Genomic DNA, 26,804 nt, shown 5'->3' on the forward strand with positions numbered 1-26,804 from the left:
GTGTCGCATGTGCAATTGTGTAATTTGTGCAATAGTATTAACAGACTTATGAGACAATTGTGCAACAAATTCATGTTGCTGTATTGTCTCCCTTTATATTGTATATTGCGGCGCAAACTGTTGGTGCCATGTAAATCCTGTATAATAACAATCATACGTTGTTGCAAGTTGCACCATTTGTTGTACTAATTAGAGACATCTTTCCAATAAGTTTCTATCTCCCTTTTTATGAATTGCCCAGTCTTTATCCTGAGTTTTTATCCTAGTAAGTAATATCTTTAGGCACACATTGCGGTCTGTACAAACATATCGTTCTGGGCGTATATCCTGGAAAACTAGGTTTAAGGGTTTTATCCGTTTGCTGATATCAAGTGAGAGCGCGGCTATAAGATTCTGCCCAGTAAATTAGAAAGCTGTGACCTTGCACCTGCTCTCTAGTGAAGTTGAGGCTGACTAATAGGCTGTCTTTGTATACATTCAAATAGAAATGATTAGGAATGCAGCCTGTGCAGGGTTGCACCTGACCTAGCAGACATCCAGGCAAGGCAGCGACCTCAGTGTGTACTGCCTATATCATTAGGAAGGAAATGTGATCGGGGAAGAAGTCCACGTCTCTTGGCTGGGAGGAGCTGAGGAGGGATCTGAGTGCCTGAAGAGTAGTCTCTCCAGCATAATCGCAGAGACCCAGAGCTCGCACTTCCCTCCATGTAATGGCTCTGTGTGGAAGCATGCTCAGGCTTTAGGATTAGAAGGTGAGCGGGGGAAAATTCTTCACAGGGATCGCAGCTTCTGGAACACAAGAACAATTCTAACCCTGCAATATGAGCACCCTTTTCCTTTTGGACTTCTGGTGCCCTTGAGTCAAAATCACTGACAACAAAAGGCGAGTATGTAGCCAAAGCAGCTTGTTGATTCATGCAACAGTGTGTGTGTATGTGTGCGTGCTGCGTGCAAGAGCAGACTGCAGTGATTTTACTAGACTGTGTTGTATGTATAGTAGACTAGTTTGTGGTGAGCTAACTTCCATTAGCCATGTACAGGGGAGACACACATCTAAGATATAGGGTAGCAGAGCTGTCACTCATCAGCTGTCACATCCCATAAGTTTCCCTTTAAAGAATTCCTCCCTATTACTCAGTCCATGGCACATCCTGCCATAGGACTACGCTAAGAAAAATCCAGCTTCACAAAACCTCTATTCTTATACCAGTAATGACCTGTCCGTTGTGTTGTGATCAGAAAGGAACCCATCTAGGAGGTTCACCGGTCCAGAGGTGTCCGGGACATTGAATAATTCTGGGCACCAGATTGCTAAAGAAAAGTTGTGCTGTCCTAAAACTAGGAGACTTGATGCCCTATAAAGAGGTGATGATGTGCAGATTAGCAATCTTATTATGTTCATGTGTTGAATATGTACTAGCCAACGTAATGTGGCCAGCTGTCTGCCTGTTTGTCCCTTTCTCCCCCACAGCTTGGACTTCTCTGTATTCATCAGGTGATGTCCGGGCTTTTGACATGTCTCGCACACTATTTAGCTGTCAGTTTTTTTCTTCATCATATATATGGTGCATACTGTGTGTACAGATTTGGATGCTAATTTTAATAACATTTTAGACGCGGTCACCTTTTCCCCTAGCCCATGAGTTGTCTGGGTTAACGTTGTACTCTACCAGGTTCTACAGCTTTATAGAAAATGGTCCAACAGAGAAATCCTTGCACCATAAAGCAGTCCAGAGGTTCCAGCAAAGATAAGTCATGGCACGGGGTGGGGATGTTGGCCGCACACAAGGGAAAGAACAGGCTTCTGGGAAGTGGGAATACAGTCTGCCATGAGCTGGGATTTCTCAAAGCCCTAGTGTATACCTAAGCACCATCATATACACAAATTCCCTATCCTGAGAACGCTCATTATTGCCCTTAACAAGGTAGCAATAATCAGTTCACCGAAATGACTTTTTCCAGGTAACGATTGTAAATAAACTTTAAGTACGTTACTGGAAGGAAGAAAATGGTCAATATCTATCCACTTGTTTAGTTAAGGTAAACAGAGATTGGACTGTTGATCGATCGTATTTGCACATAAATTCACATTTCATCCTCTGTACAGATCAGATAGGCGAGGTAGTCAAATCATGCAAATCCTTTTTAAAAGGAGTGATTGCTAGTCAAATCAGTCAGATGTAATGGGAGGCGATGACCAGTCTTGATAGGCTTGATGGAAAAAAGAGACAATGCATACTTAGCTGAGATCAACATTATTCGGCTAATTTAGGAATAGTGCTGTAAACCATAGCAACCTGTCAGCAATCACTCAGCATTATTACAGTAATGAAGGGTGAAAGCCGAATGGTTGACTGACTGCACTCTGCACATCATCGGTTATTCCATTGCTTTGTTAAAGCCTACCTATACACAAGGACAAATCTTCCTAGATTCCAGCTTACCAGTTCTTAAATCTGGTTGCTGCATTTTTCATTTTTCTTATCTCTTAATTTTTGCCTTTTGATCCTGCCGTTGCCAGGGCCGGACTTACCATTGGGCTTGACTGGGTAGAGGTAAGAAGTCCCCTTCACCCCCCGCTCAACAACTACGATCGGCGGTGCCCCCTCAACAACTTTGATCAAACGGCGACCCCCCCCTGCTCAACAACTCCGATCGGCGCCCCCCTCACCGCGCAACAACTTTGGTCAGCTCCAATCGGTGGCCCCCCCGCTCAACAAGGGGGCCCCCACCACCCTAAGTCCTGCCCTGGCCGTTGCTGTAGTTATGGAGGAGCTGTGTGGCCCATACACACCGTCAGACTTTCCGTTGGGAATTGTGTGATGACAGGATGTTGTCGGATAATCCGACCGTTTGTATGCTCCATTGGACAATTGTTGTCGGAATTTCTGGCAACAAATGTGGGATAACTCGCTTTCAATTTTTCCAACAACAAATATGTGGTGACGGATTATCCGATCGTTGTACAGAAGTCCGTCGGGGGAAAAATCCAAAGTACAAACGCGCATGCTCCGAATCAATGCTAACCATCAGACAAAATTAGCAGAAGTTGCCCAAAGGGTTAGCGCAAAAGGGCTGAAAAAACACATAGGCCCGGATTCACGAAGCACTTGCGCTGACGTATCTCGAGATACGCCGGTAAGTGCAAATATGCGCCGTCGTATCTGTGCGCCGTGCCCACAAAACTAAGATACGCATAAAAACAGGCTTCATTCCACCGACGTATCTTGCCGGCGTAGAGTGGGTGCATATTTACGCTGGACGCATGTGGCGCTCCCATTGATTTTCTATTCAAATATGCAAATGAGGGAGACACGCCGATTCACGATCGTACTTGTGCCTGACGCAGGCTACAACTGGTGCGCGTAAGTTGTACGTATGGCGTAAAGTTATGCCCCATAAAGGAGGTGTAACTCAGCAGCATCCATGCAAAGGGCCGCACCAGGGAACACAAGCCGGCGTATTTTACGTAGTTTACGCTGTATGTGAATAGGGCTGGGCGTAGGTTACGTTCACGCCTTAGGCAGTGATCCGGCGTATCTTATGCAGTTGTTCCGACGTGATTGTGAGCATGCGCACTGAGATGCGCCCACGGGACGGAGCATGCGCAGTTGGCGATACGTATCTGTTTGGAGCTCGGCCCATCATTTGCATGGGGTCACGCCTCATTAGAATGGCTCACACCCACCTCCACTTACGCCTGAGAAACCCAGCGCAGATTTTGGAGGAAGTGCTTTGTGAATTAAGTGCTTGCCTCTCTGCGCTGCGTCGGCGTAGCGTAAAGGAGATACGCTACGGCGGCATAAATATGCGCCAGTGTCTGTGAATCCGGGCCATAGTATGCAATACCATATAGTATGCTTTGGACAGGACTACAAACACATACCCCTCTCCTTCTCCCTACCATAAGAGGGTGGGAGGGTTCTTTTGGTCCTTATAGAGATAGATAGGAACAGTATAACTAATGGGAATGCAGAACAGGACGTTTTCTGGCAGGATCAACAGGTATTTTTGCATATATCACACTGATATAAGGGACCAAACAAGCTCATTGTTGGGGTGTACATACACTTAAAGTGATTGTAAACAATCGCCTTGTAAAACAAGCCCATTCAGTTTAAAATTGAAACAAAAGTCAAAGCATTTGTGTTAGAGCTATAAAAAAAGAAACCTTATAAATACCTTTTTCCTCTTTTGTAGAAGTGATCACATTCCCTATGTTCCCCCCTATTTCCAGCTGCATAAGAGCTGAGGGGAGGAGAACATTACACTGAGTTTCACAGTTAATAGCACTAGGACAAGATTGAAAACTGGAGGAGAGTGGGCTGATTTCCCAGCACAGCTGGAGAACTGACCACTTGTGCGCTCCTGCTTTGTGTGGTCAGTTTTTAATAGGAAAGCAGAGGGAATGATGGGATCACCAGAGATTTCACACAAAGGAAGCAATACAAAGAGAACAGGATACTTTCTCATACAAGTACATGGTACAGCAGCCACATCTCAGAAATAAGAAATGTTAGGGTAACAAACACTTTATGTAAATCCATATATGTTGCTGTGGATTGCACACCAGGGCCTTGCTTCATGTCATTTGACATATCACTGGGTTTTATGATAGGCTTTTTTAAGTAATAATAAAGGCTCCACTTTTTTCTCTCTGATAAAATAAGATGTTATATTTGCACTGTGCAACAATATTGCACAGATTGCCCACTTACCTCCTCCTCTGGGGTCCTTTGCTGGTGTTGTCCACTCCTTCTTGTTGCAGTTGCCCCCCATAGCGGGTCATGTGCTATGGGGGCACACATGCGGGTGTGCTCCAGAACCAGGCTGTGTGCGTTTATAGATACACACAGCCCAGCTCATCCATGCCCCCTCCCCCCGCTCCCTCCTCGCAGGAGATATACGGTATATAACTGACAGTAGCAGGAGCCTTTGGTTCTCATTGCTCTGTGTCTCCTGTAATACCAAGAAGAGAGAGCAGAGGTGCAGCAGCTGGGCACAGTGCTGGATTTAGAGACAAGATAAGTGTTTAGGGATGGGGGGAATTGCAAGCTTTTGAGTTTAGAACCACTTTTGATGCTAATGGAGTCCTAGCTGATTTTTTACAGTCAAACTTACAGACTAGGGGTCACAGCTACCTTATATTTGTTACATGTTCTCATTCACATAGCGTAACGTAAGAATATTTTTTTTTAAATCACAGCTAACCTTTTAGATATTTTCTTTGGGAAATTCCAGCACTGTAAAATCCTTCTAATTCTATCGGAATATGAGGGGCTAGACAGCTGTGTTTTTAACAATCAACCCTGTCTGTACTGAGCTGGCAAATGTCTTAATCAGTTGTAATCTAGATTTGAAACTCCTAATAAAGGGTTAAAGTAGAATTCCAGCCTTACACTATGCTCAAAAATGTCCCCCCCCATCCTGCCTACCTTGTGTAAATAAATGTGTATACCAGTGGTTCTAAACCTGGGGGTCGAATGATGATTTGCCAGGGGTCATCGAATCCTGGGCAGTTCCTGAAGCCCACACCACTCTCCCAGCCTTTTTGCGGCCGCCCAGCAGCCACCCATACAGCAACAAGAGAAAGAACAAGAAAGACGGCTAGAGATTTGGATGGGGAAAAAAACAATAAGTTAGGATAGAGAGAGATGAAACGCAAAGGAAGGAGAACAAAAGAGAAAAAGAGGGGTACATCCTAAAATTTACCCAATACTGTATGAGTGGAAGAGTCTCGGGGATTGCTAAATGTCCATAGGTTAGGGGCGCAAATTACTTGTCTTGCCTTGGTTGCCGACTACCCATGCTACGAAAATAATTTTTCTGTTGGGTGTCCTCACAACTTGGGAAATTTTATAAAGGGGTCACGGCACTTGAAAGGTTGAAAATCACATATACTGTTTATTAGTCTGATCCGATCTTGTCAAGTGATCCTGCAGCTCCCTTGTGTCAGTGAGTGGCAGCTACTAATACTGGAATTCTACTTCAACTCTTTAAACTCTGGGCTTTTTACATTGTATGTTTGAGAGAAGACTCAAGCCTCGTACACACGACTGGTTTTCCCGGCAGGAAAACTACCAGGAGAGCATTTGGCCGGGAATCCCGGCCGTGTGTATGCTCCCTAGCAGCAGTTTTCCCATCAGGAAAACAGCTGGGAATCCCGACGGGAAAATAGAGAACCTGGCTCTCTATTTTCTCGTCTGGATTCCCGGCAGAGAAAACCGGTTGTCTGTATGCTTACCTGTCCATGGTAAACCTGCGCATGCTCGATACGACTTTGACGCATGCGCGGTACCATACAGCGATAGTGTGGGGTGTAGCAAGATGGCGGTGACGTCATAGAATATGACGTCACCGCATTCTTGCCATTCAAAAAACAGCGGTTCTTTTGAATGGCCGTCTGTATGCACGGCTTGGCAAGCCAAGCTTGCCAGGAATCCCGTCAGGAAAATCGACAATTTTTTTCCTGACGGGATACTCGGCCGTGTGTACAGGGCTTCAGTGTGTCCTTTAGGCTACGTTCACTATTTCTGCATTCTATATGCGTTTCCACATGCACGTTTTTGATGCGTTCCGGTGCATTTTTATTACATTTCAGTGCATTTTTTTCACCCCTCATTCCTGCTGAGTTTCATACAGCAAATATGCAACATGTTATACTTTTGCTGGCTGCACTGGTGTGAACTAGGACCATTGGAATCCATGTTAAACACTGTCCATGCAGAATAAAAATGCACTGGACTGCATCTGGTGTGAACCAGCTCTTAGGACAGGCTCACTCTGACATTGTTCAGAAATCATTGAATCAGACATGAGGCCTTCTCCTGGGAAACGTATGCTGTGTGAATGAGAACACATAACACATATAGGCTTCATTTCCATGGACGTTTTTGGACGTTTTTACAGCCACTTTTCTGAGCATTTTTTGCAGCTTAAAAATGGCTCTCCATGTTAGTCTATGGCCTCATGCCCACCATGATGTTGTTGAGCTGTAGATGGCTGAGCCATTTTTAAGCTGCAAAAAAATCCCAGGACCAGTGCGTTCTGAAGCTCCAGCCTTAGAGCTGTAAAAACGCCAGACGTTAAACGCGCAAAAACGCTAAAAACCGCTGCGTTTTTGAGCTACAGCTCAAAAAAAAAAACATGGACAGGCGTTTTTAAGCTGTAAAAAAGGCTAAACAAAGTGGCTGTAAAATGTAAAAACGTCCATGGAAATGAAGCCATATAGTTGGGTTTTCTAAAATTTGACTGTGAAAAGGAATATTGAAAATACACTTTAAATAATATTCTTGTTCTGAAAAAAAAAAATATATATTCCTGAGACATTGCTTTCTTTTCAAGGTTCTGCTGGCGGTATTTAGGAGTTCAAGTACATAAACCCAATGCTTTGTTCTGCTTGCATTGATAGATAATGGCAGTCCAGGCAATGCTGGTAAAAGCATCCAGTTCCCTCAAGCCTACTAAAAAAAAAAAAAAAAAATGCCCAATCAATATATTTTCTCTCCTGGGTTGACATGCATCATTTGTGATATGGTGTGGTATTGATTTTATTCAAGATAAATGCAGGTTTCTGAAAGCAGAAATAAAGAAACATAAAGCTCAGAACATTTTTTTTATTAACATAACATATCTATTCTCCCTAAAATTCGAATACATCCTTATAATAAAGATAAGGCAGCGGCTGTGTGCAGTCTCTAGCTGCCCAAGGATTTTTTTTATTTTTTATATATACCTGCTCTTCCTGTACACACAGTGAGTAATACTGCACCTGCCCTGGAGTGATTCATTGACATGTTAGGGTGGCATGGGACAAATGCACAGGCAGTCCATTGAAAATTATAGAGCATTTTTGCACAGGTAAGGTAGTGAAAGGGCGGATGGCGTTATCGATAGACCACTTTAAGGAAGATCGATCATCAAGAAAGAAGCATCAGTGCATGGAGCCGTTTATTAACTAGGTAACCAAGGTGGTGATAATATGGCCATCTTCAATGATCATCTCCAGCTCCTAGACATGGAATGTTGTTGAGAACCATTGACTCTATGCAGCAAGTGTCAGAACTGATGATTTTCATCTGCTGTTTACAATGACACTATTGATTTTTGGAGAATTGATTTCTACATTGGTTAACCTTGCTATACACTGTGCCGTCCTGCCTCATATGAGTCAAGTTCCTTTATACTGTATATAAAACAGGATTTAACACAGATGGCATTATTTTTAAGTGTAGAAGACCAGAGCCAACCAGATGCCATCTTGATCTTGAGGTCTCTGTTGAATAAAGCTGCCAAATGTTTAGTTGTAGATTTCTCTGGGTGCGCTTAGTGATTCTAAACAATCACAGTGTGTTCTCCTGCTTAGTGTGGTCAGTTTCCAATAGGAAAGCAGAGGGACTGGAAGCAACACCAGGAATTTCACATAAAGGAAGAAATACACAGAGAACCTGATACTCGCTTCATGCAAGTGCATGGTACAGCAGGCACATATCAGGAATAGAGGTTGACCAAATTAGGCAGATATTTAACATGGCCGCGGCTCCAGAGCTAAGCCAAAGCCGCGGCCTTTCCTGATGCTGTGACTGCGGCGGCAATCCGCGGATTGTCGCCGCGGTCGCAGCATCAGGAAAGGCCGCGGCTTCGGCCTAGCTCCGGAGCCGCGGCCATCTTGGTACACCCAGCGCGGTGGCCCTCCTCTCTGTTTACACCCACAGAGGAGGAGTGGCCCGCGCTCGTGGGACGCACACCGCTCTCTGGTGTCTATGGGGGGGCACTATGGGGGGCAAGGGGGGGGTGTCTATACTGGAGGGAGAGGGGGTCTGTACTGAGGGGGATTTTTTTTTGCACCAGTGCCACTTGTTGTCCAGTGCCATCTGCCAGTACCACCATCCAGTGCCAATTAGTGCCACCTTCCATCCAGTGCCATCTGCCAATGCCACTTGCCAGTGCCAATACCAGTGCCACCATCCAGTGCCAATTAGTGCCACCTTCCATCCAGTGCCACCTGCCAATGCCATCCAGTGCCACCTGCCAGTGCTAACTATTGCCATCCAGTGCCAATTAGTGCCACCTGCCAGTCAGTGCCAACCAGTGCCACCTGCCAGTCAGTGCCAACCAGTGCCACCTGCCAGTGTGAATTAGTGCCACCTGCCAGTGCCAATAAGTGCCACCTGCCAATCCGTGCCATCTGCTAGTACCATCTTTCAGTGCCATCCAGTGCAACCTGCCAGTGCCAATAAGTGCCACCTGCCAATCAGTGCCTTCTGCTAGTGCCATCTTCCAGTGCCAATTAGTGCCATCCAGTGCCACGAGCCAGTGCCACCAAAAAAAATAAAAAAATCGGCCTAAAATATCGGATTTCTAAATATCGTTATCGGCCAGAGAAAAACCCATATCGGTCGACCTCTAATCCGGAATATGACCTGTTCTGTTTACATACTCTTTTTAAGTTAGACCCTTTAGCGTCAGTTTGAAGTGCTTTGCTGTATCTGTGTCGCTGGAAAGTCACCTTTCTTACATGGTCCAGAAAGCTTTCATGTTCTTTACCTTCCCCAGATTTGTATGTCGCACATTATGACAAGATCTGTAATAAGAGGGTCCTGTAGCAGCTGCAAGCAAGTTTGAGTAAGGATTTACTCAATGAGTAAGGATTTACTCAATGAGTAAGGATTTTTACCGATCAACCATATCATTTTGACCAACCACCATATCTTGTAGAGGCATGGATGGACTCCACTAGACCTTTGAAGGTATTCTGTGGTATCTGCTACCAAGCCGTCGGTAGCAGATCCTTTAGGTCCTGTAAGTTGCGAGGTGGAGCCTCCATGGATCTGACTGATTTTCCAGCACGTACCACAGATATTAGATTGGATTAGAATGTGTAGAATTTGGAGGCCAGGTCAACAGCTTTAACTTTTGTTGTGTTCCTAAACCCATTCTTGAAGTCATCAGACAAGGCCACATGGGTTAGCATCGGCACCCTGACCAGTCAGCAGCTATGCAGACCCATACTTCACAAGCCGCGATGCACTGTGTGTTCGGACACCTTTCTTTTGGAACCAGCATTAACTTTTTCAGCAATTTGGGCTACAGTAGCTCTTGTATTGGATCAGACTACACAGGCTTTAGTGAGCCTTGGACGCTCATGACACTGTCCTCAGTTCACCTGTTTTCCTGCTTTGGACCACTTTTGGTAGGTGCTGACCACTATAGACTGGGACCATCCCACAAGAGCTGCAATTTTGGAGATGCTCTGACCCAGACGTTAAGCCTTTACAATTTGGCCCTGGTCAAAGTTGGTCAAGGCCTTAAATTATAACTCGGGGCAAAACGTTTTTAGTTTTGGGTAGCATGGAGAGTGATTGGAACACTTGTCAGTTTTTATTGCTGTCCGTCCCCCATTTGGGAGATTTACCCTCTATGTTTGTCCTGTTTACCATTTTCGTTGAAAGTAAAAGAAAATCCAAAATTTTGGGCTGTCTCCTGAAAAGTAATAGTGGGGTCATCTTCCAATGCTCATTCTCATTTCCTGTTTAGCTATAGGACAAGAAGTGAAGGGAAATTCCTGCAATGGCACACAGATGGCAAATAAATCTGACAGTGGTTATAACCCTACCTTGCTCTAATCCGAAATAAAAATAAATAATGTTTTGCCTTTAGTTCTACTTTAAAGAGGACATGCAATGCCCCCTCTTACCTCCCTGTTTTAAGCAGACTTTAGATACTCACCCATCCACCGGATCCAGCGCTGTCCCGCTGACATCCTTCTGTCAGCAGACACTACTGGGTCCCATGCCACCATCTTAATTGTGACGTCATCAAGAGACCTGCCGGCTCCTCCGGTTTCGACTGACGGGGCCTTGCGATGACATACTTCTAGGCCTGCCCCCTCACCTACTTCTGAATGAATGACTTCTGAATGCAGATCTCAGGAGGCCTAGTGAGCACTGTGCATGTCATTCGTCTAGACCAGGCGGCCAGTTTACTGTCCTTCAAACTTTAGGGGGGGCGCACTGTGGGCAATGGGAGTAGAAAGATGCCTGGTGTCAGTGGGAGTAAACGATGCTCTAACTTTGGTATTAGGGGGAGGAATAGTGCCCCATCATTGGAAGGTATAGTGCGCTATCATTGGTGTCAGTGGGAGTAATGGAATGGTTTCCCATCATTGGTGTCAGTAGGAGAAATAATGCCCCATCATGGATATCAGTGAGAGGAATACAGTGGTAGAAACTATGACCCATTGTGGCTAACAGTTGGGGGGATAGTGCCCAAAGGGCCGGATAAAAGCAAAGGGCTAGTGCCCAAAGGGCCGGATAAAAGCAAGCAAAGGGCCACATCCGGCCCCTGGGCCTCGGTTTGAAGACCACTGATCTAGACGTACGACGTGCATTGAGGGAAGGGGCTGCGCTTTTTTTCTCTCAAAAAAGGCAAATGAGAATAAATAATAAAAAATGCCTGATTCGTGAAGAGTAGGAGTGGAGAGGGAGAAAGTTCATATAGAAGGGGAGGTTTCGCTTTGCGCTTGCCCATTTTTTCTGCTTTCAATACATCAACTCCAGGGACAACATGTTCACTTGCTGCCTAATATATCCCACCCACTTTTAGAGGTCATTGTAATGAGATAATTGATGCTATTCACTTAACCTGTTAGTGGTAATAATGTTGTGGCTGATCGGTGTATGTTGCCAGCATGAAAGTCTGCACCGTCAGGCATGTGATGATGGCATGCCCGACACAGACTTTCTGTATGGCCTGGAATCATTGTAAAGACTTCTGTTCTTTCTCATGTTTAGAAATGCCCTTGTTAAGTGTGCGATTTATATTAAAGTTAATCTCAGAGTTGTACAGCTATCTACATTTTTGAGCGATACACACTATATTGGCAAGGTGTTGCCCCTCAACATCTTCGTTCAGCAGGATCTAGAGATACATGAAATGGAAAATGTTAATGGTTTTCTATTTTCCCCTATAGCAGTTCCTTTAGGAGTGTTGTTGGCAGATAAAAAACATATTCCAACGTCATTGGAGATGGCAGTATTGGCTTCATGACGTGGCCCTGTTCTCTTCCTGCCAAACTATTCATACTTGTATGTTTGGCTGCTATTAAGCAAGTTGCAATAAATACACTCTAAATCATTCAGTGGGTTATTGTGCAGGTACATGGCAGAACAATGACAGGCCAGGAGCTTTGCCAAACAGCTACCGTCACCGAAGACTGATCGAGTAGTTCATTAGTGTATTCAGGGCTGAGAAGCACAGGAAATGAATCATAATTTTGATGCGTTTAAAAAAAGAAATGTCCTGTAATAACTAGGCATACGGAGAGACAACATAGATTGTGTGCCCTTCCAGATATAGATTCTAGAAAAGTCAATGCCAATGAATTACTTGCAGTCATTCCAAATTTATAAGTGTTTGTGGTTTATAACATCAGAAACCATCCAAATCAATTCCTGGCCCTTTTTGTATTACTAATTGGTATTAAATGGCTGATGGAGCTTGTACACTAGTAACACATGACGGAAAGGACCACCTCATAGACATCTGAGTGAAAACGCATTGGAAGTGATTGTCTTGTAGGTGTGATTTGCTGTGTGTGTGTGCGTGCGTGTGTTGTGTGATGGTCTTAGGCAATAGCTGCCCCCTTTTTTTATTCTAAGCAGCCTTCAGATTGACAGTCCGCTCGAGCCATGAAGGAAGAGGGCCTCCTGAGGCGCAGGTCATGTGCCGGGGTATCACCTGGCACCTTCCTCCCAAGGCCTGAAGGACGAAAGCTTGTCAGAAACGCATCATTTGGAGGATACCACGAGCTGTCTCCTGCTGTGCCAGGTTGGTATGCTTTCCATCTACACCACTGTACTTTTGGTAGTTTTAAATTGTGAAACACAATTTACGCTTCAAGCTTTTCCCTTGCTGCAATTCCTACAAATCCCTTGAGGTATACTTCACAAAATTGTTCTCGCTTATGATATGTACCAGATACATTTGTGTTTACGTTTGTACAGCAGCTACCCACCTTCCCTCTTCATCTTATATAAAATAATAATTTGGAACTGATTAAAAGTAATCTGGCATCGATGATCAAATACAATCTTGTAAGAAAAACGAAATAAAAAATGTACAATATGCAGTAATTCTCTGTATTGAAAAAATATGTAGAAGGAGAAACTGGTGTTTGTGTCCAAATATAGATTTTTTTTTCCGACATGTTTGTCATGCCTGTTCATCAGCATTCAGGTTACTGAGGTTGAATTTAACCACTTCAGCCCCGGACTATTTCGCTGGTCAAAGACCAGGCCACTTTTTGCGATTCGGCATAGCGTCGCTTTAACTGACAATTTTGTGGTTGTGCAACGTGGCTCCCAAACAAAATTGACGTCCTTTTTGTCCCACAAATAGAGCTTTCTTTTGGTGGTATTTGATCACCTCGGCAGTTTTTATTTTTTGCGCTATGAACAAAAATAGAGCGACAATTTTGAAAAAATCAATACTTTTTACTTTTTGCTATAAATATGAATATCCCCCAAAATATATATAAAAAAATGTTTTAAAGTATATAATAAACACAGGAAGAAAGAGGAGCAATGTTGTCAGCTTAGATCACAAAGTGTGTTAGGACTAATAAAAAAAACTCCCCATCCTCATTGCCATAACATACAAGGGTTGTGTTCTGTAGTCCAAATAGAGAACTGTTAACAGTACTAACTAATAGTCAGGGGAGGCAGAGAATAAGACATTATTATCTCAAAAGATTTCTGGCAGGATCAACGGGTGTGTGCGCGCGCATTCCTTCTTTATAGTCCCTTGCATAGACGAAACACGCAGGGAGAGGCTAGCGGCCTATGACGTCATCACACTCGCTGGTATAACTGTGGAATGGTGTTTTTGAACTTTTGTTATTCAGAGATGCTTGTTGGTACATTTGTTTGAAATAAATGTATGTTTTTAGCAATATTACGCTCTGGTCCTTTGTATTTTCCTCTGAATCTTACTGGGAGAATTGCACTTTCCAGCCAGCCAGTGGAGCACCTGGTGGGTGTGGAGGTTGTTGCCATACCCTAGTGTGATTTGCATTCGTGATCTCTTATAATCTGGAGATCCTGGTTAATCCAGTAAGGGAATTCATATATCTGTCTGAGATGGTTCGGGACTAAAACAGGTGAAACTGTGGCAAAGCCTTTTCACACAAGATTCTACACCGGCCCCTTAGTAAAGCCCTGACTATTCATTTGGGAGTGGACTTTCATTTCCAGTAAATCATTTATTGATTTATACTGAATATGGTTCTATTTTTCCACAATATTGGTGGTTTTATTTATTGATGTTGATATTATTTGCCTCACTTTACTGTTTGTTTTTATTGCGGTTTTAAGGTTTGAGGTTTTGCACACTCTTTTTGTCTATTTTGTTTTTTCCTGTATCTGAGCATAGAGTGCAGTCTTACCATCTAGCACTGCGTGCATTATTATTTGGTGGTTTATATCTAAGACTTGGTAAGCTGCAATATAAATATATTTGCTTTTGGATTTAAAACCACTTTTAACCATTACAGAAACAATGGTGCAAATGCATAAATAGTCACAGATATAAAAAATAACATATGACATCCGCAACAGAAAACGGTTGAACTGACCGACATTTCCACTTACACTGTGTTTGTATTTATTATTCACTATTATGAATATTGACCTATTTTGGAGTGTTAATGAATGCTAGTTTGTTTCAGTATTTGTGTTGTAGATCGCATGTCTCCAGTGAGAGAAACACTTAGGAGTGCTATGCAGCTGTCTCTGGTTTTTTTATGTTCCTAAATAATAGTTGCTATCAGAGGACAGTGCTTGCCTGTTTATTTCAATAAATGACCGATTTATGGCACTTGTGCCAGCAAAATACACGCAGTTGGGGAACATGACATGTTTGTGACATATCGATGACAGCAGTCCTTTGATAAAGTAAGCAACATGACACTTGGGGTAAAGAGAGCAGATTACATTTTATGACAGTGTTTACATTCTTACATCTGCATATAGTTTTTGTCATATGGAATTGTTTATGATCATCTGTTTTACATATTCAAAGTCTGTAGGAATGGTTTGAACATCCGGTATTTTACTGTGCTATGTGCTGTATTGGTTTCTCATTAAGTGTACTAATGAAAGATTAAATATTTAAAGGAGAACTCTTATTTGGAAAAAAAAATTAAATACAGGTCCATATATTTATGTCTAAATACCTGTGCTTGCTTCTCCACTAAAACCGTATGGAAATGTGAAGAAGCACCCTCCTTTATTCCAGCTTCTCTGCTCCTCCCCTGTTGGAAGCCCTATTTGTGGTTGTTACAAATGATAAGCCCAGGCAGAGCTCTTTTGCCACCACCCCCTGTACAGTGGATCCATCTGAGGAGAGGGAGTGTGTTGTCTTTCAGGCTTCTACCCAGTTCCTCTTTTTTTATTTTTTGAGATACAGGCTGCCCCTGTTGTTCATATTCCTTGGCTGCTAGGATGCAGGTGGTGGGGCTGGTATGGTGCAGGTAGCCACCTGCTTCTTGGCAATTAAGGATGATGTGTGACAGGGGCTGTCTGTATCCTAGCAGCCAATAAAAAGACAGAAGTGGTGTTACTGGCAAACTGACATGCCCTTTTTTCCTGCATATCTAATAACTGCACTTGTTTCAGGGAATGACCTTCAACCCCTGTCTCTTTGCTAGACACGTAATTGGAAAGCTGTGAGACTGGCAAAGGAGGTGTGGGGGTTCGACCACCTTCGTATCAACAATGAGACAAGCCAGAAAGATGGGACAAAGTGCTACATGCACATTGTCACCTGGAGTACAGGACAAAAAACTCTAGTGAGCTTCTTTTATGTGATGGTACTTTTTTCACATTTATTTGTATATGGATTTAGAGACAGAAGATGAACAAAAATCTCATTACATAAAGTTAAATTATCCAGTGGTGAACTAAACAGAGCGATACATTAAAATCGTTCAACAAAACTGCATAATGATATGTAACTTTTTTCCTCTGCTGCCCTATAGTATTTCCTGGGGTGATTTTAGCACCGCCATGCACTAATCCTTTATGTAAAGAAGGCATGCCAACCTGATCAGATAAATGGACTGTAGAAAATAATTTACAACTGATATATTTCAGTTTTTGGTTCAAGCCACCTGATAATTTCATCCACCTCTTAGTTGTCTGGGCCAGGAAAACTGTTATCTATTCTCCTGGAATATTTATATATTTTACAATAAGGGAAATGAAAAATGAGTAACATGCAGAGGTGGATGAAAGAGCCAAGATTTTCAGAGGGATAGGAACAAAGTTGGAAATTATGGCAGGGAAGCATTGTGGTTGGAGCATCCAAGAGACGCCCTACCTATAACTTAAATCATTTGGGTGCACAGACCCTTGAGGCATGATTGACCTTTAAGTTATAGTAGGGAGATCACCTCTCGGACACTGTATAGTCATTGTACATGCATCCTTCATGTACAGCCAACTGCGCAGTCCCAAGTACAGGCAGTCCCCAAGATTCATACTTGGGAATGGAGATAACGTGACGTCAAACTGCCGGGGGGCCATCTTGCTACTCACCGCATGCTATCCAGCAGGCCTATTAGCAATCCCATATCACTGTATGACCCAGTTAACCCTTCCCTATGCTATCCAAAATGTAATAATAATTTTTTGTCTGGAGTTGCACTTAAAAAAATGTACCTTTTCCTACTTGCATACAAATTCAACTTAAAGTGGAACTATAGGCAAAACTTTTTTTTTTTCTATTTTGGATACAGCAAGGGGGGTTATAACCACTATTCGATTTTTTTGCCATCTCTGTCCCATTGTAAAGATACCCCCCCCCCCCCCTTCCTGTCCTATAGCTAAACAAGAAGTGAGCAGAAATCCCTGAACATTTTGAGAATTCATTGGAGACCCCCAGATCACCTGAACTAGTGTCCCCATTGGAAGATTTACCCCATTTTACTTTACTGGGGACAACCCAAAATTTGAGATTTTTTTTTCTGTTTGTTTCGCTTTCGATGATAATGGTAAACCGGACAAATGGAGAGGGAGGATCTACCCAACTGAGCACGGGCAATAAATATGGACAGGTGTTCTTATCCCTCTCCACTGTATCCAAAACTAAAAAAAAATGTTTTCCCTTTAGTTATACGTTAAGAACAAACTTGGAGAAACTATCTTATTCATAACACAGGGACTGCCTTTACAATAAAAATATAACACACTATTTGTACTGTCCTCTTTCTGGAAATGCAAATTTCGAGCTGGTTTCCTAATCCTGTAAAAAAAAAAAAAAAGTGCTTTGAATCATGCAGTTTACACTTCACTAGCTGCAAGTCTATTCTGGGCTACGGTCTTCACTGGCTGCATGCCTATTCTAGGCCACTAACTTTATTGGCTGCATGGTTTTTCCATGCCACTGCATGCATATTTCAGACCACTGATTTTACGGACTGAAATCTTATTCCAGACCACTGACTTCAGTGGTTGCATGCTAATTCTGGACCACTGACTTCATGCTTCTTTCACGCCACTCATTTTATTGGCTGCATGGCATTTCAGGCCTCCATCTTAGAATGCACTTAAGCTTGAGACAGGCAGCTAGCATTACAGCATCTTCAGTATCTGTTTGTTAAAAGCATTTTTTATTTTTTGTACCGAGCACAGTTTGACTTTTTATATCTATATGAAACCTTTGTGATTTTCTCAGCATCTAATGGGATCCTTTTTTTTTTTCTGGATCCTCATTAGCCTGTCAATGAAGGTGGAAGCTTTGTAACGTTCAGCTCATGGAGAAGCTGGCAGCAGAGTTGTGTGGGATGATATTCATATATTAATACCTGCTCATCGGTACATTCTGTCCATTCTGTAAACATTTGAAGGCATGGAATGCAGGCTTTCTTTCTGTCTGCCATAATTCTATATTGTCACCTTTGTCATTCTCAACATCTTCCTTCTCTATATGTGTTTCATTTCAAAGAATTCAAATACAAAAATATGTGAAACTATAATAACAGAACCTTTTTAATATAGTGTATATATATTGTCCAGCAAAGAAGGCCGATAAAAGATGTTATGTTGCAATCAGTAGCCTATAAATAAAATAAAGGTCACTCTGCATGCTTGACTTTCCGCTGACTTGATCATTACCATGTTTCTGTTACTAAACCTTCCTTTAAATTACATGTAAACCCTATCTGACTAATGTTCAGTTTAAGATGCCATGTATCATAAAAAATGTTTTATTTTTTATGCACAATACATTTTTTAAAACCTACATGAGATTCTGTATTTCATATACAATCGCAAATGTTTTACAACATGTATATGTCGGATTGGAGAGAAACGACATTGTTATATTTAAAGCGGGGGTTCACCCTATTAATAATTTTTTTTTTTTTTTCTTCTAGCATAACATGAGGCATAGTAGCGCGAGCTACAGTATGCCTGTCTTTATTTTTTTAGTCCGGTGCTCACTGTGTAATCGTAGAGACAAGATTCCGACCCCCCTCGGGGAATGGGCGTTCCTATGGAGAGGCAGCATGATTGACGGCCGGCTCTGGCACATCACGCTTCTCCGGAAATACCCGGAATAGGACTTGGCGCTTCACGGCGCCTGCGCATAGTCTGTGCGCAGGCGCCGTGAAGAGCCGAGACCTGTTCCGGCTGTCTTCGGGGAGCGTGACGTGCCAGAGTCGGCCGTCAATCACCTTCCCTCTCCATAGGAACGCCCATTCCCCGCGGGGAGTCGGAATCTTGTGTCTACGATTACACTGTGAGTACGGGGATAAAAAAATAAAGACAGGCATACTGTAGCTCGCGCTACTATGCCTCATTTTATGCTAAAAACATGTTAATAAGGGTGAACCACCGCTTTAATGCCAAACTAACATTTAGTAATCAAAGTATATTAATATGAATACGTAACCAATTCTAATCATAAAATATAACCATTTAAGATATAGAAGTAAAAAAAAAAAGAGAGAAAAATAGAAAGATCTGAGTTAAAATAATAAAATAAAGATAACATTAAGCGATTTTAGTGTAAGCTCATAAATGAAGATTTAACTAAGGGTTCAGACATATCCAATTGTAATATCCCTAAATTGTAACCTGAGCGAAGTCTAGTGAATTTTAGAAAATTACCCATGGTGGCCATATCTTATTAAAAAGGGAAGTAAAGGTTTTTTGTGTTTTTTTTTTTATCATATTTGCCTCGGTGGATACAGCATCGGTCAAATGCTACATCTGTCCCCTGCTGCCGATCGCTTGGATTTCAGAGCTCTCCCGAGCAGAGAGCTGCTGACTGTCGGTTACAGCTCTTTGCTCTTTTCCCTCCTTGTTTACTGAAGCGCTGGGCTGTGGAGGGGCGCGGGCAGCTGGCTCATTCTAAGTCCAGACACCTGTCGCAATGATGCGGTGCCTAGACTGACATCGGTGAGGTCAGCAGAGAGCAGACTTTAGCAAAAGTAATTGGCTGGGCTTCTCCTATGGATCACAGGTGTGCAAACGAGCTTTGGCTCGATTTCACCTTTAAATTTGTCTTTTGATTTGTTGGCTACTAATTTCTCCATGTTGTAAAGCTCCTCAATTTTTTTTTTTTAAAACTGTTTCCACTGGCCATATGCATGTTTGTGGCTGCTGGGCAGGTCCAATTTAACACAGAATGGCCACATATGTCTGTTCATTGGGAACGGCTTTTCTTTGCTTAGCGTGCACTCACTGCACGTTCCCAGCACAGGAGCTAAGATGTCAAGTGCAGCTCCTGATGCATACTTGCAATCGGGGGCTTCCAATCATATGATTGTTGTAACAACCAATCACAGCAGTCACAAGATCTGAAAGCCCACCTCAGCCTCTTGGCAGTAGGATCCACTGAAAGGGCTGGGGAGTGGCAGCAGCAACAAGGGGTTAAATACAATTCTTGTTTTCAATGTTTAGTCATCCTTTTTTGCATCTCAGTGCTGTTAATCTTATACATCCTCGTTACAGCCACATTTGTTCCACTAGCATTCGCTTCAGTGATGGCTGCATGCCATTTACCAGGGCGGGTTTCCTGGTGGTGATAAGACTTCACTATGTCTACATAATGTTTTGTGAAACAGTCTCTTCTAAGTTTCTATCAGAAAGGCTGTGTGACCATGTAACAAGGCAAGATGACAGGGGACAGGGACAATGTGTTGTCACCCTATAACATACAAGGACTGCACAAGGACCTTCATGGCAGGAACACCTTTTTTTTATTTAATTTTTTTATGAAAGCCATCAATTTTAAAATAATAAAATTGACTTTTGAAATGAAAAATAACGTGGAAGTCCATGCAAAAACTAAAATCCCTGCATTTATAGACACCACCAATCTAACACTAACCTCTCTAGCTCTGCAAATTACACAGCCGACAACAGCTGTGAAATGAATGGGAAGTGACATCACCCATAGACTTACTATGGGGCTTTCGTTGTCGTCTGTGTCCTCTGCACCCACGCCGCCACATCGAAGCCACGACTGACAGTTCAGTGTGGTTCAGGTCAGAGCAGCTTCAAAAAAGGTATGTATACTCTTTTTTTTTTTTCTTTACAGGGCTAGATAGGTTCGTGTTAGAATGCTGGTGGCTATAGACACAGGGATTTTAGTTTTTGCATGGACTTCCACTTTAACTTTTGAAATATGAAAGCCTAGTATTTTGAGCTTTGCCCTCCTGCCCACTAAGGCTGGATTCACACGTATGCAGTTTTAGTGCTTTTTGCAGATTTGCACTACAGTCCATTTTACATGATTTCCTATGGAACACGTTCTGTAGTGCAAATCAGCAAAAAGCACTAAAAATGCATAGGTGCGAATCCAGCCCAACTTACAGGAAAATTGCAGACACTAGAGAAGGACTTGGTTACAGGGCTTTTTTTAATGTGGTTCCTTCACCTTTTAATTACAAAGAGATTTGTGAAAGTGAACCTTTCTGTTTTATAACATTCATTTAGTGGTTGGTACTATATCAGTCTGTTTTTCATTGGCATTTCTGTTTAATATTGTTATATTTTTTAACAATGTTAAATACTGAGGATCTAGAGAATAGCCCATTGTAAAATGTTACATTGACACGGTTACAGTTCAATACACAAGGCACAGTGCGTTCTGTTGTAACAAAGACTTTCAATGAGCCGTCAGGCTACGGAGAGAGGCAGGGCACCTATGTATCAGCGGGCAAAAGAAGAGTACAGTATTAAGAAAATATGGGGTAGTGAGGGGAGGTTAGGGGTTTAAGGGGGGGAGGGCCTTTGGCCGTGGGGCCCTTCCTAATCCTGTGTGTTGGCTTGGAAGATTATTATTAGGGTTTAAAGCTTCAAGAGACTGGCTGAAATTTTCCTTGGTGTTTCACAACATTGGTTTTTAATCAAAACCATTTGTGTTTACAGGTATAACAAGGACATGCTCAAGTGTTGGCTCTGTGGTAGGAACACACTGTACAACAGTCTCTTTGAGGGATTACTGGCCCCACATTTATTTTCATTTGTGGTATTACCTGAAAAGCAATTCACTTCAACAGTAAAAACAAGGAAACAAAGGCCTACTTCAGCAAATACATCAGTCCATATAGTAGGCTTTTGGTCAGCCTGAACAAACTCCATTTGGTAGGTGAAAGCTCCACGTGCTCTTGGACAGAAAAAAAAAACATTCTGTTCACCCCCCAGGCTCGGTTCACACTGATGCGAGTTCATTACGAATGTGATGCGTCAAAAACCTTCTAAATTCACCTGTCTTTCCTTGACCACTTAAGGACCCCTTCATGCCGATATACGTCGGCAGAATGGCACGGCTGGGCACAATCACGTACCTGTACGCATCTCTTTAAGCCGAGCCGTGGGGTCGCGAGCACGCCGCGGTCCAAAGCTCCGTGACCGTGCCGCCGGTGTCCCGCGAACGGTCACCGGAGCTGAAGAACGGGGAGAGGTGTGTGTAAACACACCTTCCCTGTTCTTCGTTGTGGCAGTGTCATTGATCGTCTGTTCCCTGATATAGGGAAAGAAGATCAATGACGTCATATAGCAAAAAGTTAAAAATATTGCGTTTTTCAAAATTGTCGCTCTATTTTTGTTTATAGCGCAAAAATTATAACCGCAGAGGTGGTCAAATACCACCAAAAGAAAGCTCTATTTGTGGGGGAAAACGGACGCCCATTTTGTTTGGGAGCCAAGTCGCACGACTGTGCATTTGTCAGTTAAAGCGACGCAGTGCCGAATCGCAAAAAGGGGCAAAGTCCTTAACCTGCATAATGGTCCAGGTCTTAAGTGGTTAAAGTCATTGTTTTCAATTACTGTCGTTCACATACATGTGGTGCAATTCCTCTACGAATGCGATGCGATCAAAAAAAGGGTCATGTGCGAGTTTACAGCATTGTGTTGCGAATTTACATCATCGGAAATCGTTCTGGAATCGCATTGACGGTTCACATATATGGCTGCAGATGGGCCGTAAATCAGGCTGCAGATGGGACGTAAATCAGGCTGCAGATGGGACGTAAATCAGGCTGCAGATGGGCACTGAATTTTAATTTGCTTGTTTATTTTAAAAAATAAAACTTTTTTTCCTGAAACTTCCCTCTTAAAATTAGGGTGCGTGTATATATGCCTGTGCATGTTATACACGGATAAATACAGTAATTACTAATGCTAGCAGCATAAGGATTAAAAATAGTATTGATTGAGAGAGTAAAGTTCCACTTTAAGGTTTGCTTCATGGGGTGATTGCATATATTTTATACAGAAGGCAAAGTAGAAAACCCCTTTAATACTTCACACTGATATTACGAGTAATAATAAAGACTGTAACAAGTATACATATGAATTTCATGCGGCTATATGTTTAAGATTCTATGTGGGCTTTGTAGGATAAGGCACGTGTGTTTTGTTTCCTCCTTCTAATAAAGAAATCTTATAAAAACCTCCTGTCAGCACATTGCTGCTTATTCCTCCAGCTAAGTACTTATCATAATCAGGATCAAGGCTATCTCCATACCTATCCTGAAATACGGCATCACCCTGAGACCTTAAACATCTCCTTCCTCTGCTGCTTGTAGTGTTGTCGTATTTGCGTAAAGTCAAAGCCGGATCTTATTTCTTAATTCATCTTTCATTTGTCACATGATTTTGCCACATGAGATTTTGACATAAAGTGTGAATGTTAATGAACTCTCATTTCTTGGAAATTACATAGGGGATTAGGCATGCCTTTGTACATTTAATATACTGAACTAGTTTTATGACTTTATATTATCCACATGACATATGCTTGCAGTAGGTCCTATATACTTTATGCATTTGAGGCAAATATGTAAAGTTGGGTCTGCTTTTTTTCTTTTTGCTAAAAAAAAGTTTATGATGGTGATTTTTTTTAATTTTATTTTTAAAGTGTATTTTGTGCGTGTACTCGAGAGAGGAGCCGGACTGCAGGAGTTGGGAGTAGGCAGGCCTCCCCCAGAGGCAATCTGCCACCTTTGTTTATAGCGCAAAAATTATAGCCCCGGGTGGCAATGGTGGGTGTGTGAGGGGGTCCTCCCACATAGCCCACCCTACCTGCTCCGCTTTGAAGCCCAACAGGGCAGAGGGACTCCCTATAAGGGAGTGAGAGGATCTAGCCCGCTCAACCAGCCCCATTAGTCTTTCGCCTCTCTTTTTTTAGAGACCGCGTGGTCAAAGTGCGTGCATGTTAACCCAATTTCGAGTGCGTGTAAGTGTGGTGGTTTTTGTGGGAAGGGGGTGGACGTACTAAGCGCAGGCTTACCTTGCATAGCACACCCACCAGGAGCCGGGCTGAGACCACCAAACTCAATTCACATGTAGCCGAAACCAGGATAAGGAAAAGTAAAAATAAAAATAAGGAAGTATACATAGATAATAAAATGTAAAGTTGTATTACATAAAACATCAACATAGAGAAAGGGTTTAATAAAATGATTGACCGAGCATATTGGCAAATATTTGTTTTCTGGTCGCTGATATCCATATAACAGAGGTGATCAACAGTAGGCGCCATATCCCAACATGTTTCGCCAACATTGGCTTCTTCACGGGATTATTTATAGACCACCAATATCCATACAGCTCTAGTAACAAAGAAGATAATAATCATAAAAGGTTTCTCATCATGTATTGATATAAAATAGCAATATCAAGTACAATAAGGAACTGATATATATATATATATATATATATATATATATATATATATTATATACACACACAGTAGATGAGTGGTGAACAAAATAAAGGGGGCTTAATCAACGTCCCATTAAATATAAGAAAGACCGCCAAGGTGGTCAATTAGGAGTCCATTGTTGTAGTGTAGAACAGGCCATATTCTAAGGTGAGGTCAATCAACAAATAGCCTACGCCCTACGGGACAGACCAACACTGTAGACTTGGCAGAGGGGTCGAGCAGGACTACACCCAACCACCTGGGCAGGTGATGATGATTAAAAAAAAAACTATAACATATATAGAAACCACAGGGGTTCTAACCAATAGACACGCACATCCACCATAAGATCATCAGATAATATATTGGAATCTGTATAATTTTCTTTAAGATATAATGCACTTTTTTTACGTTTGAGCAAATTATTGTGCTAGAGCAGAACACACATTTGTCAAGCATTTTTCATGCGCTTCTAGTAAAGACTGGGCAATGTGCGGTTCTGTCCAAACGAAGCTCGTATACTTTTTCTAGTTTTGACATGACAAGCAACGCAACACTCAGAATACATTAAGAGTAATGGGGTTATTAATCTTGAGCGTTAAAGAATTGCATGATAAAAAAACTCACATGTGAATGGGGACTTGGAGTCGTTTCACTCTAGTCTGTATATTAGGACTTATTTATCAAAATGCTTTTTTGTCAGTTGCAGTCAGTCAAATCCTCTTTCATTTGCCTCCAAGAAAAAAGAGAAAGCCACCGCCCAGAAAAGGGAACGGCAGAATATGTATGCTGTGAGCAGATACCTTTCACAAATACAGGTCTCTAGAGCAGGAGCCCCAATGTAATCTGACCACACGTAGTACATTATACTAATAATAATAATAATTATAATAATAATAATAATGCTTGTACATTATACTAATGACCATAGAGTGCAAAGATCTGCCTGAGTGGACAAAAATTGCATAGTTTTTGTAAATCTAAAATTTAAAATACCCAGTACATTCACCTTTAGAATTACCAAAACAATTGTATGTGAGAACCCAACTAAACTATGTCGTCAATTTGTATCCAGTCTGACAGGTTGCACTACATAGTTGTAGTCAAATTGTAACATTATTATTGAGCTTTTAGGATATCCTACAAACAGATTTGTAATGTGTATGGTCAGCTGAAGCATTCAATTTCTCTTGGAATGTAAAGTGAAACCACACTTTTGTTCAAAAAATTTAATAAACCTCTCCTGTACAATTCTGTACATTGCAAGGAGTTTAGCTGAATTCATTACCTATTCCTACCTGCTTCTGTTCTCTAGACCAGTGTTTGTCCACTACAGTCCTCAAGGAGCCCCAACAGGTCATGTTTTCAGGATTTCTAAATGGTAGTGAGACTGATCAAATCACCTGTGTAAAAATAATAGAAAGCCTGAAAACATGACCTGTTGTTGCAACTTGAGGACTGGAGTTAAGAAACACTGATCTAGACACATGGCAGATCATTGCACTTAATTCTTCAAGCAACCACAAACATTTCTAAATGGGTCTAACATGCTATGTTCACATGATCAGTGTTATAAAACTATGTAGAATGGTATTGTACTTTACCAGTAGATTTTTTTCAAGCATTTACCATACAGTATTAAAGTGTAGTAAATTGACACGTTTTGGAATAATCAGTTAAAGTGGAGGTTCACCCAAAAAGTTAATTTTTAACATTAGATTGAGGCTCGTTTTGTCAAGGGGAATCAGGTGGGGTTTTTTTAAATCGAAGCAGTACTTACCGTTTTAGAGAGTGATCTTCTCCGCCTCTTCCGGGTATGGGCTGCGGGACTGGGCGTTCCTATTTGATTGACAGGCTTCCGACGGTCGCATACATCGCGTTACGATTTTCCGAAAGTAGCCGAACGTCGGTGCGCAGGCGCCTTATAGAGCTGCACCGACGTTCGGCTTCTTTCGGCTACTCGTGACGCGATGTATGCGACCGTCGGAAGCCTGTCGCAAGCCTGTCAATCAAATAGGAACGCCCAGTCCCGAAGACCATACCCGGAAGCGGCGGAGAAGATCTGTCTCTAAAACGGTAAGTACTGCTTCGATTTTTAAAAAAACACCCGATTCCCCTTGACAAAATGAGCATCAATCTAATGTTAAAAAAAAAAAAAATTCGGGTGAACTCCCGCTTTAAGTGCCTAATCTATGAATAAAATGTGTCAATGCTGCTTATAACACATGTCCGTTAATGTTGCATATATCCTGATCTAACAGATTATATTTTTGAATGCAATATTTAAAAATTTCCCATGGTTGCCCAAATAGAAGACAATAGTGTGTACAAATTAACTGTAGCAATGTCAGCGCCCTCTGAACTATTTTGTTTTTCTAGTTATAAGTAGAACACAAAAATAAGCATTTGTGTGGCATAAGATAGCAAGTCCAACAAAGTTTTTAATTCTTTACGATATAGCATTGGGATAGTATTAAACACACCTTTAAAAAACGTATGTTTCAAAAGGGGGAAGAATTGGGTGGGAATTATCACGGCGCTTGCAAGTAATAATGGAGACCATATATATAAAATATTTTGTATAGTTT

At 42.1% G+C, this 26,804-nt stretch overlaps 1 protein-coding gene across 5 annotated transcripts in view; it reads left to right on the forward strand.

Annotated features, from left to right (window-relative positions):
* OSBPL8 (oxysterol binding protein like 8) overlaps positions 1-26,804 on the forward strand; it is a 356,358-nt gene that overhangs the window by 247,784 nt on the left and 81,770 nt on the right. Inside the window, exons 1-2 of one of the 5 annotated variants that reach the window (XM_040343963.1) lie at positions 426-887; positions 12,663-12,828. The exons of 2 other annotated variants lie outside the window; for them this stretch is intronic. In XM_040343963.1, coding sequence (XP_040199897.1) covers positions 12,690-12,828 — 139 coding nt within the window. In that variant the 5' untranslated portion in view covers positions 426-887; positions 12,663-12,689. Of the gene's footprint in view, positions 1-425; positions 888-12,662; positions 12,829-26,804 lie in introns of those variants that run through there. 2 more of the 5 variants (XM_040343962.1, XM_040343964.1) reach the window with 2 other exon arrangements.

This window comes from Rana temporaria, chromosome 3 (genome assembly GCF_905171775.1).
Source record: "Rana temporaria chromosome 3, aRanTem1.1, whole genome shotgun sequence".
NCBI lineage: Eukaryota > Metazoa > Chordata > Amphibia > Anura > Ranidae > Rana > Rana temporaria.